This window comes from Trachypithecus francoisi, unplaced genomic scaffold, assembly GCF_009764315.1.
Source record: "Trachypithecus francoisi isolate TF-2019V2 unplaced genomic scaffold, Tfra_2.0 Lachesis_group20, whole genome shotgun sequence".
Lineage (NCBI taxonomy): Eukaryota > Metazoa > Chordata > Mammalia > Primates > Cercopithecidae > Trachypithecus > Trachypithecus francoisi.
In genome coordinates this window covers 36,547,408-36,560,063 of record NW_022681466.1, presented here as the reverse complement: position 1 = coordinate 36,560,063, position 12,656 = coordinate 36,547,408, and the positions used below count along the sequence as shown (strand labels likewise).

Sequence of the window (12,656 nt, the reverse complement as noted above, 5' to 3'; positions counted from 1 at the left end):
GATGCAATGTATCCCCACAGAATGCCAATAAAAAGAGAAGGAAAAGGAAACGTTCAAGGAGAAAGTGGGGGAAGGGAAGCCAGCACACCTGTAGTGTCAGAATAATAATCTGTGCATTTAAAAAGACACAGCTGGCCGGGTGTGGTGGCTCATTTCTGTAAACCCAGCACTTTGGGAGGCCAAGGTGGGTGGATCACGAGGTCAAGAGATTGAGACCATCGTGGCCAACATGGTGATACCCCGTCTCAACCACAGATACAAAAATTAGCTGGGTGTGGTGGTGTGCGCCTGTAGTCCCAGCTTCTTGGGAGGCTGAGGCAGGAGAATCACTTGAACCTGAGAGGCGGAGGTTGCAGTGAGCCATGATCACACCACTGCACTCCAGTCTTGCGACAGAGCGAGATTCCATCTCAAAAACATAAATAAATAAAATAAATAATAAATAAATAAACCGGGCGTGGTGGCTCATGCCTGTAATCCCAGCACTTTGGGAGGCTGAGGCGGGCAGATCACGAGGTCAGGAGATTGAGACCATCCTGACTAACACGGTGAAACCCCATCTCTACCAAAAATACAAAAAAATTAGCTGGACGTGGTGGCAGGCGCCTGTAGTCCCAGCCACTCAGGGGGCTGAGGCAGGAGAATGGCATGAACCCGGGAGGCGTAGCTTGCAGTGAGCCCAGATCGCGCCACTGCACTCCAGGCTGGGCGACAGAGCAAGACTCTGTCTCAAAAATAAATACATAAATAAATAAATAAACAGCTAAACAGAAATTACAATATATTGTGTTAACTCTGAAATCGTCCCATTGTTTTTGTTTTATAAAGAAATTCCACCTAATATCTAACCTATTATGCATGCTATAGCAATGTTTTACTCCATTAGATAGCTTGACTAGTACCATTTTTCTTGTGCCTGCAGTAGTGATGTGATTATTTGGCATTAGGAAGACTTCTGCTACAGAACTTATTTGCTGCCTGGTCTTTAATATATTTTTCTATATTAAAGCAGCATGAGCTCTTGGTCAGTGATTGCTTGTTACTTAACGTATTTTTTCTGTGATCAGCCAGAACGTGCTTGTGACCAGGTTAAACATTTGAATCAACCTAATACAGAGGGATAAACTTACACGCAACTCTCATTGTTGAAATGAGAAAGCTGTATGTAAGACATTCTAGAACAGAGACTGTTGCTGCCCAACATATAGTCAGTACTAAAACAGGCAAGAATAATCAAACTTTCAATGAACCATGCAGTTTATAGTAAATCAGTGGAGCTGCCAGGTGTGGTGGCTTACACTTGTTATCCCAGCACTTTGGGAAGCCAAGGCAGGCAGATCACCTGAGGTCAGGAGTTTGAGACCAGCCTGGCCAACATGGTGAAATCCTGTCTTTACTAAAAATAGAAAAATTAACTGGATGTGGTGGTGGGTGCCTGTGATCCCAGCTACTTGGGAGGCTGAGGCAGGAGAATCGCTTGAGCCCAGGAGGTGGAGGTTGCAGTGAGCCAAGACTGTGCCATTGCACTCCAGCCTGGGCAACAAGAGCGAAACTCTGTCTCAAAAAAAAAAAAAAGAACAGAGAAGTGATGTATTTGGGGCAGTAACAGATTAGTAACTAGAAATTCTTTGTCCTTTTCTTCAGTGTCCATTGGTCCTAAAGTCAATATATATATGTTTTTCAGTAAAGCATATTCTTATCTATGATTAGATTGAGGTCATTTTAGAAACAGGTTTCTGGGCTGGGTGTGGTGGCTCTCACCCTTGTAATCCCAGCACTTTGGGAGGACAAGGAGGGTGGACCAGTTAAGGTCAGGAATTTGAGACCAGCCTGGCCAGTGTGGTGAAAGCCCATCTCTACTGAAAATACAAAAATTAGCCAGGCATGGTGGCGGGTGCCTCTAACCCCAGCTACTCGTGAGGGTGAGGTGGGAGAATCGCTTGAACCTGGGAGGCAGAGGTTACAGTGAGCAGAGATCGCGCCACTGCACTCCAGCCTGGATGACAGAGCAAGACTCGATCTCAAACAAACTAAAAAAGAAGCTTCTGGATGCCTTCAATTTCCCTTTCATTTTATTTTTTGAACCTCCCTGCCTTCCTTATTTCCCTTTTAACTCTGGACAAATTAAAGGAAACATTCCTATTATAAGTATACTTTTATATAGCACTTTTTAGAAAGTTGTATATTCAGGCTGGGTGCAGTGGCTCACGCCTGTTATCACAGCACTTTGAGAGGCCGAGGTGGGCAGATCACCTGAGGTCGCACGTTCGAGACCAGCCTGACCAATATGGAGAAACCCCATCTCTACTAAAGATACAAAAAAAAAAAAAAAAAAAAAAAAGCCAGGTGTAAGTGGTGCATGCCTGTAGTCCTAACTACTCAGAAGGCTGAGGCAGGAGAATTGCGTGAACCCGGGAGGTGGAGGTTGCATTCCAGCCTGGGCAACAAGAGTGAAACTCCATCTCAAAAAAAAAAAGGAAAGATGACTGGGCGTGGTGGCTCACACCTGTAATCCCAGTACTTTGGGAGGCCAAGGTGGGCAGATCACCTGAGGTCAGGAGATCAAGACCATCCTGGCTAACATGGTGAAACACCATCTCTACTAAAAATACAAAAAATTAGCTCGGCGTGGTGGCGGGTACCTGTAGTCCCAGCTACTCAGGAGGCTGAGGTGGGAGAATGGCGTGAACCCGGGAGGCAGAGCTTGCAGTGAGCCGAGATCGCGCCACTGCACTCCAGCCTGGGCGACAGAGCAAGACTCCCGTCTTTGGAAAAGAGAAGAAAAAAAAAGGAAAGGTGTTTATTTTATAGGAGATTTTATTTCAGAGAAAGATCAGATAAATATGTCTTCATTCGCTGCTCTACAAAAGGATTTGCGTGGACTTTTCAGAATCTGTTAGTATTTTAATAAATTTTGATTGAGAGTCCACTTGAGGAAATTTTACATGTTTGGGGGAGAGAGTGTTTATGCTTTAACTCTGGACCTTGATAAAGTATTAAGACAATGATTTTATGAAATGTTATTGCTTTGGAGGAGCTGGGTTTGATAGTAAGAATGTTCTTATCTGGAGGTGAGCGGATATTCTGAGTATATGTAGATTTAGAGCACTACACTCAAAGTAGTGGTGCATGTCTAGATTGACATGAAGCATTTTAAAAACAGCATTTTTAAAAACAATAAGTGCCTTGGATAATTCTCATTTGTTTCATCAATTGGAGATTTCCCTAACCATTCTCAGTAGGGTCCCATGTGTACTACTTTTCTCAAATCACAGAGCAGTATCTAGTGTTTGCAGGATGGGTGCAAAGCAGCATTCATCTGACTTTTCATTATGACCATTATGGCATAGTTTCTTTTTTTTTTTTTTTTGAGACGGAGTCTCGCAAGCTCCGCCTCCCGGGTTTACGCGATTCTCCTGCCTCAGCCTCCCAAGTAGCTGGGACTACAGGCGCCCGCCACCTCGCCCGGCTAGCTTTTTGTATTTTTTAGTAGAGACGGGGTTTCACTGTGTTAGCCAGGATGGTCTCGATCTCCTGACCTCGTGATCCGCCTGTCTCGACCTCCCAAAGTGCTGGGATTACAGGCTTGAGCCACCGCGCCCGGCCGGCATAGTTTCTTTAATGTTGTACTTTGCTTTAATAATGTGCTTTAATGTTGTAATGCTTTCCACGCTACGTACTCAGAAATTAGAATTTAGGAGATAGGAAATAAACCAAAAAACCACAAATTTGTTGCTTATCCTACGGAGATGCTACCATCCCCTCCAGTGGTTACACTAGTTTTCATTACTATAAAATTGAGGTTTTTATTTTTATTTATTTATTTATTTATTTATTTATTTATTTATTTATTTATTGTGAGACGGGGTCTCACTCTGTCACCCAGGCTGGAGTGCAGTGATGCGATTTCTGCTCTCTGCAGCCGCCACCTCCTGGGCTCAAGCAGTTCTCCCGTCTCAGCCTCCAGAGTAGCTGGAATTACAGGTGCGCACCACCATGCCTGGCTAATTTTTATATTTTTAGTAGAGATGCGGTTTCACCATGTTGGCCAGGCTGGTTTTGAACTCCTAACCTCAAATGATCCACCCACCTCAACCTCCCAAAGTGCTGAGATTACAGGGTTAGCCACTGTGCCCAGCCAAAAATTGAGATTTTTAAAAGCTTTTTTTTCTTTTTTGAAATAGGGAAACCTTCGTGAATTTGTGTCATCTTTGCACAGGAGCCATGCTAATCTTCTTTGTATTATTCCAATTTTAGTATATGTGCTGCTATAGTAAGCACTTAATGGCATCTTAAAGCAATTTTTTGATGGTTCTTATGGAAAAATATAAGACTTTTATGAAAAATAGAGCAATTTCATCAACACTATGTTATTGTCAAAAGTAAAATTAAAACGCACACAGAGAATGCGAAACTTTTGATCTTCTCCATGTTTGGGTACAGAATAGTGGAAGAGTGAATGTGTGCCTATGGTTAATTTTGAGGGTTTGTTTTGAAATTTTGTTCCTTAATGTATCTTATTTTTGGTTACCTGCCAGTGGATAGAAAATACATGTGACCACGTGAATTTTCACCCACTTGAATAGATTATTTTATAATTTCATCTATTACCCTGAAGACAGAATTCAACGTCATTCTTACCTTTATATTGTCTTCTCACTCTGGTTTCTCCCATTTAAACCTTACACATAGTTCAGTAAATACATGGTGAATGAATTAGTGAATGCATAACATGTTTTTGCCATCCTACTAGCTTCATAAGAAGCCTAATATCACATACATAGGTTTGTTGAGTTCTAGGATACATTTTTTCTTATTTGTTTTACCTTCTTATTTTTCAGTCCCTGGAGGAGGATCCATGGCCAAGGCTGAACTCTAAGGACCATATACCTGCCCTGGTTCGTAGCAATGCCTTCTCAGAGAATTTTTTAGAGGTTTCAGCCGAGATAGCTCGAGGGAATATCCAGGGTGTAGTCATACCCTCAAAAGATCCAGAACCACTTGAAGAAAATTGCGCTAAAGCCCTGACTTTAAGGATACATGATTCTTTGAATAATAGCCTTCCAGTTGGCCTTGTGCCTACTAACTCAACAAACACTGTCATGGACCAAAAAAATTTGAAGATGTCAACTCCTGGCCAAATGAAAGCCCAAGAAATTGAAAGAACCCCTCCAACAAACTTTAAAAGGACACTAGAAGAGTCCAATTCTGGCCCCCTGATGAAGAAACATAGACGAAATGGCTTAAGTCGAAGTAGTGGTGCTCAGCCTGCAAGTCTCCCCACAACCTCACAGCGAAAGAACTCTGTTAAACTCACCATGCGACGCAGACTTAGGGGCCAGAAGAAAATTGGAAATCCTTTACTTCATCAACACAGGAAAACTGTGTGTGTTTGCTGAAATGCATCTGGGAAATGAGGTTTTTCCAAATTTAGGAGAGGGCTTTTTAAATTTGGTGCCGAAGTTGAACTTTTTTTTAAGGAGACAAAATTAAAAGAATATACAGTTTGACTCTTTGGAATTCAGCAGTTTTATCCTGGCCTTGTACTTGCTTGTATTATAAATGTGGATTTTGTAGATGTTAGGGTATAAGTTGCTGTAAAATTTGTGTAAATTTGTATCCACACAAATTCAGTCTCTTACTCTGATACACAGTAATTGTGACAACAGGGCTAAATGTTTAAAGAAATCAAAAGAATCTATTAGATTTTAGAAAAACATTTAAGCTTTTTTAAATACTTATTAAAAAATTTGTATAAGCCACTTGTCTTGAAAACTGCACAACTTTTTAAAGTAAATTATTAAGCAGACTGGAAAAGTGATGTATTTTCATAGTGACCTGTGTTTCACTTAATGTTTCTTAGAGACAGGTGTCTTTTAAACATTATTTTTTATTTCTGATTTCATAATTCAGAACTAAATTTTTCATAGAAGTGTTGAGCCATGCTACAGTTAGTCTGGTCCCAATTAAAATACTATGCAGTAGCTCTTACATCAGTAGCATTTTTCTAAAACCTTAGTCATCAGATATGCTTACTAAATCTTCGGCATAGAAGGAAGTGTGTTTGCCTAAAACAATTCCCTTCTTTTTCATCCCAGACCAATGGCATTATTAGGTCTTAAAGTAGTTACTCCCTTCTCGTGTTTGCTTAAAATATGTGAAGTTTTCCTTGCTATTTCAATAACAGATGGTGCTGCTAATTCCCAACATTTCTTAAATTATTTTATATCATACAGTTTTCATTGATTATATGGGTATATATTCATCTAATAAATCAGTGAACTGTTCCTCATGTTGCTGGATTTGTAGTTGTTGATTTATTTTAATGGTATGTACAAGTTGAGTATCGCTTATCCAAAATGCTTGGGACCAGAAGTGTTTCAGATATTTTAAAATTTTGGAATATTTGCTTTACACTTAGCTTTTGAGTGTTCCTAATCTGAAATTCAAAATGCTCTAATGAGCATTTCCTGTGAGCATCAATGCCTGCTCTGAAAAAGTTTCTGATTCTGGAGCATTTTGGATTTTGGATTTTCAGATTGAGGATGCTTAACCTGGATTAACATTCTGTTGTGCCGTGATCATGCTTCATGCTTTAGAGTAAGTTTATTTTATTTATTTATTATTTTGTTTGTTTGTCTGAGATGGAGTCTCACTCTGTCATCCAGGCTAGAGTGCAGTGGCACGATCTCAGCTCACTGCAACCTCTGCCTCCCGGGTTCAAGTGATTCTCCTGCCTCAGTCTCTCTCCCCAGAAACTGGGATTACGGGTGCGCGCCACCACGCCCGGCTAATTTTTTTGAGACGGTGTGTTGCTCTGTCGCCCAGGCTGGAGTGCAGTGGTGCAATCTCGGCTCCCTGCAACCTCTGCCTCCTGGGTTCATGCGATTCTCCTGCCTCAGCCTCCTGAGTAGTTTAGATTACAGGCACGTGCCACCATGCCCAGCTAATTTTTGTATTTTTAGTAGAGGTAGGGTTTCACATGTCGGTCAGGCTGATCTCGATCTCCTGACCTCGTGATCTGCCCGCCTCGGCCTCCCAAAATGCTGGGATTACAGGTGTGAGCCACCACGCCCAGCCAATTTTTGTATTTTTAGTAGAGATGGGGTTTCACCATATTGGCCAGTCTGGTCTCAAACTCCTGACCTTGTGATCTGCCCGCCTCGGTCTCCCAAAGTGCTGGGATTATAGATGTGAGCCACTGTGCCTGGCTTAGAGTGAGTTTAAAATACAACTTAAAGTCTTCATTTTTGCACACTGAGTTTTTTATTTTAATATCAAATATACTGAAATAGGTCAGGTGCGATGGCTCATGCCTGTAATCCCAGCACTTTGGGAGGATGAGGAGGGCAGATCATGAAGTCAGGAGATCGAGACCATCCTGGCCAACATGGTGAATGAAACCCCGTCTCTACTAAAATACAAAAAATTAGCCAGGCATGGTGGTGCACACCTGTAGTCTCAGCTACTCATGAGGCTGAGGCAGGGGAATTGCTTGAGCCCAGGAGGTGGAGGTTGCAGTGAGCTGAGATCGTGCCACTGCACTCCAGCCTGGCAACAGAGTGAGACTCCATCTCAAAAAAAAAAAAAATGAAATAATAAGAATGTGATTAAGTCAGTTATAGCTTATAAGCATTATGTAAAATATGTAGCGATTTAAGATGAATAAAAAACTGCCAACTTCAGAAATACAGGAAAAAATCTAAAGGGAATTAAACACAGTATGTAATTTTGATGTGACTTGTACAGTGAGATAATTTTTTAATTTATTAATTTGGAACAAGATCTGTCATTGAGAGATTCAAGAGTTAATTCATGAATTCAATGTCGTGCACCTACAATATGCTAAAAACTGTGTTGTTGGAAACATACCGATTTTCCATAGGAAATCTAAGAGTTTTTTCAGATCTTTCCAAGAGAGATAGCAACTAGCAGACACTTCTGGAGTCTGTTCATTGTGAAGGTCTTTTCCATCTGGTACACATGTAATACCATCCTGGCTGCACCACGTGAAAATCCAGCAAGCCAGGTGTGGTGTCACATGCCTGTAGTCCCAGCCACTTGGGAGGCTGATGTGGAATGATCACCTGAGCCTGGGAGATTTAGGCTGCAATGAGATATCCTCATGCCACTGCACTCCAGCTTGGGTGACAGAGTAAGACCCTGTCTAAACAAAATAACAAAAACACCAGCAAATCTAAATACATACTGAAATCCAGACCAGGCACGGTGGCTCACACCTGTAATCCCAGCACTTTGGGAGACCGAGGTGGGTGGATCACGAGGTGAGATTGAGACCAGCCTGGCCAACATGGTGAAACCCCATCTCTACTAAAAATACAAAAATTAACTAGGCGTGGTGGTGTGTGCCTGTAATCCCAGCTACTTGGGAGACTGAGGCAGGACAATCGCTTGAACCTGGGAGGCGGAGGTTGCAGTGAGCCAAGATTGAGCCAGGCCGGGCGCCGTGGCTCACACCTGTAATCCCAGCACTTTGGGAGGCCGAGGAGGGTGGATCACGAGGTCAGGAGATCAAGACCATCCTGGCTAACACTGTGAAACCCCGTCTCTCCTAAAAATACAAAAAATCAGCCGGGCATGGTGGCGGGTGCCTGTAGTCCCAGCTACTCAGGAGGCTGAGGCAGGAGAATGGCATGAACCTGGGGGATGGAGCTTGCAGTGAGCCGAGATCGTGCCACTGTACTCCAGCCTGGGCGACACAGTGAGACTCCATCTCAAAAAAAAAAAAAAAAAAAAAAAAAAAAATAGATTGAGCCAGTGCACTCCAGCCTGGGTAACAAAGTGCAACTCCATCTCAAAAAAAAAAAGGAAAATCCATTTAGGCCAGGTGCGATGTCTCTTGCCTGTATTCCTAACACTTTGGGAGGCTGAGGTAGGAGAATTGCTTGAGCCCAGGAGTTTGAGACCAGCCTGGACAACAGGGATACCCCATCTCTACAAAAAAAAATAATTAACTGGATGTGGTGGTGTGTGCTTGTGGTCCCAGCTACCCAGGAAGCTGAGATGGGAGGATCGCTTGAGCCTGTGAGGTGGAGGCTGCAGTGAGCCATGATCATGCCACTGCACTCCAGCCTGGGCAACAAAGTGAGACCCTGTCTCAAAATTAAAAAAAAAAAAAAGTGGCTACTTTTTACTTGTTTTTTCTTTTTTACCAGTGGTTGTAAAATAGATTATGTAATCTGTATTTTTCAAATCAATTGTTTAATGTAAAAAGTGTCACAGCATTATTTCCTACATCACATTATTTTTTAGTGCAATGGATCTAATTCCGTACCATATTAGTAGCTGTCTAATATTGAAAACCTTTTTGAGACACAACTCTACATGTTAAAATTACTTATTTTTTTGTATGTGTTCCTAGGGCTGTGGTTAGGCCTACTATTTAAGGGAGTCAAAGATGTTTTGCCATCACAAATAATGCTTTAATGTTTGTGTTTCTTAAATTGTATTTGTCTATGTAACACATAGATCAGTAGTAATGGAAAGTTCACGATGTATGAAATGATACATAATGAAAAGTCCCCTACCTCAGTCCCCAAGACAGTCAACATTTCCCCCTATTTTTTGTGTGTATTCTTTCAGCAATAGTCTATGCATAGACATGCAAGGATTATGTGTTTATCTCAACCTTATTTCTTAAAGATTTTTCTATATCAGTACGTCAAAGAGCCTCATTATTTAGTATTTCAGTCTACAGATGTAAGTTAACTATGCCATTATTTTTTTTTCCTTTTTTTTTTTGAGACGGAGTTTTGCTCTTGTTGCCCAGGCTGGAGTGCAGTGGTACAAACTCGGCTCACTGCAACCTCCGCCTCCCGGGTTCAAGCGATTCTCCTGCCTCAGCCTCCTGAGTAGCTGGGACTACAGACACGTGCCACCCATGCCCAGCTAAGTTTTGTATTTTTAGTAGAGATGGGGTTTCACTATGTTGGCCAAGATGGTCTCGATCTCCTGACCTCGTGATCCACCTAGGCCTCCCAAAGTGCTGGGATTACAGGTGTGAGCCACTGCGCCCAGCCAACTATGCCATTATTTAACCATGTCCACACATTCTGGTTATTTTAAATATTTTGCAGAAGATAATTCTTACCTGTGTGTCTTATGCCACAAGGATTAAAATATGTATTCATTGCTACAAAACTATCTCAAAATTTAGCAGTTTAAAACAACAAATACTGGCTGGGTGTGATGGCTCACGCCTGTAATTCCAGCACTTTGGGAGGCTGAGGCAGGCGGATCACCTGAGGTCAGGAGATCAAGACCATCCTGGCTAATACGGTGAAACCCTGTCTCTACTAAAAATACAAAAAATTAGCCAGGTGTGGCAGCGGGCACCTGTAGTCCCAGCTACTCAGGAGGCTGAGGCAGGAGAATGGCGTGAATCTGGGAGGTGGAGCTTGCAGTGAGCCGAGATCACACCACTGTACTCCAGCCTGGGCGACAGAGCAAGACTCCGTCTCAAAAAAACAAAACAAAAAACAAATATTATCTCCAGTTTCTGAGCCTCAGAAATCTGAGAGTGGTTTAGCTGGGTGATAGTCTTGTGGTTTTGGTCAAGCTACCAACCAGCGCTACAATCTTTCGAAGGTGTCACTGGGGCTAGATCTGTTTCCCGTGAGACTCACAGCTGTTGGCAGGAGACCTCAGTTTGTTGCCACATGTTCCCCTCCAGAGGGCTTCTCACAACATGGCAGTTATTTGCCCCCAGAACAAGCCACACCAGAGGGCAAGGCAGAAACCACAATGTTTTTTGTAACCTAGCCTCTGAAAGTGTCATATCAATTCTGTATTTTGTTGGTCACACAGACCAAGTCAGCTACAACGTGGGAGACTCCTACACAGGGCATGAATTCTAGGAGGTGGGCATTTTCTAGGAAGTGTCATTCTAGGGAGTGTCATCTGGAAGGAGGCTATCACAATCTAGAAGTTAAAGGCATTGATATTTTGAAATATAGCATGTATAATATTGTTTTAGTAAGGTGTGCACTAGCTATGTTTTGGTAATAGCATTAATGAGCAATGTTATTTTCATCTTTCATACGTCTGGAAGATTGCTCTAGTGGAGTAAAGCATCTTAATGTATTTTGCCACTAAATAAACTGTCTCACTAACAAAGTTGAGAATAATTTTTTTTTTTTTGACAGGGTCTCACTCTGTCCCCAGGCTGATGTGGAGTGCAGTGGCACAATCATAGCTCACTGTAACGTTTAACTCCTGGCTTCAAGTGATCCTCCCATCTCAGCTTTCCGAGTAGCTGGGACTGCAGGTGCATATCACCACACCTGGTGGATTTTTAAAATTTCCTTAGAGATGAGGTCTCACACTGTGTTGCACAGGCTGGTCTTAAATTCCTGGCCTCAAGTGATCCTCCTGCCTCGGCCTCCCAAAGTGCTAGGCAAATTTTAATCTTTGAGACAAAATATTTAGGCAATATTAGTGGTTGCATTAGGGATTACAATGTACATACACTTACAGTCTACTTAGAATCAATGTTCTATGACCAAAAGTGGAATGCAGAAACGTTACTAGCCAGGTGTGGTGGCATGTGCTTGTAGTCCCAGCTACTGTGGAGTCTAAGGTAGGAGGATCACTTGGCCCCAGGGGGTTGAGGCTTCAGTGAGCCCTGATCACACCACTGCACACCAGCCTGGGCAACAGAGTGAGACATTGTCTCAAAAATAAAAAGTAACAAAAGTTTTAGCAAAAGGAAAAAGAGAGTTAAAGCAAGCTGGGTATGGTGGTGCATTCCTGTAGTCCTAGCTACTCAGGAAGCTGAGGTGGGAGGATTGCTTGAGCCCAAGAGTTCCAGGCTATAGGTGCCATGATGGCATCTGTGAATAGCTATTGAACTCCAGCCTGGACAGCATAGCTAGGCCCTGTCTCTTACACAAAACACAAAGTAACAAAATGAAAACTGGTTGGGTGAGGTGGCTCTTGCCTGTAATCTCAGCACTTTGGGAGGCTGAGTTGGGGGGGGGGGGTCACCTGAGGTCAGGAGTTCAAGACCAGCCTGGCCAACATGGTGAAACCCCGTCTCTACTAAAAATACAAAAATTAGCTGGATGCAGTGGTGCACACCTGTAATCCCAGCTACTTGGGAGGCTAAGGCAGGAGAATCGCTTGAACCCAGGAGGCAGAGTTTGCAGTGAGCCAAGAATGTACCATTGCACTCCAGCCTGGGTGACAAAGTGAGACTTTGTTGCAAAAACAAAAACAAAACAAAAACAAATGGAAACAGAAAAGAACGTGGTGCTAAAAAAAAAAAAAAAAAAAGTCTAGGCCGGGCATGGAATACGCCTGTATTACCAGCACTTTGTGAGGCCAAGGTGGGTGGATCACTTAAGGTTAGGAGTTTGAGACCATTCTGGCCAACATGCTGAAACCCTGTCTGTACTAAAAATACAAAAATTACCCAGGCATGGTGGTGGACACTTGTAGTTCCAGCTACTCAGGAGGCTGAGGCAGGAGAACCACCTGAACCTGGGAGGCAGTGGTTACATTGAGCTGAGATCGGACCACTACACTCGAGCCTTCGCAACAGAGTGAGGCCCTGACTCAAAAAAATATATAATAATAATAATAATAAAATATGGCTTTACAACATCCTAAGTCTAGTGAAAGTCGTAAACCTACAA

The 12,656-nt window shown here is 42.6% G+C and overlaps 1 protein-coding gene and 1 non-coding gene across 2 annotated transcripts in view; one reads left to right on the top strand and one right to left on the bottom strand.

Moving 5' to 3' along the window:
• PPM1D (protein phosphatase, Mg2+/Mn2+ dependent 1D) overlaps positions 1-6,300 on the top strand; it is a 69,671-nt gene extending 63,371 nt beyond the window's left edge. The window contains exon 6 of the mRNA XM_033183772.1: positions 4,842-6,300. Within this exon, the coding sequence (XP_033039663.1) occupies positions 4,842-5,399 (558 nt within the window). The 3' untranslated portion in view covers positions 5,400-6,300. The remainder of the gene's footprint in view (positions 1-4,841) is intronic.
• On the bottom strand, positions 4,177-4,281 carry LOC117068167. The gene has a single exon (XR_004431017.1). It is a non-coding gene; the product is annotated as a U6 spliceosomal RNA (small nuclear RNA).
• Positions 6,301-12,656: the final 6,356 nt, after the last annotated feature.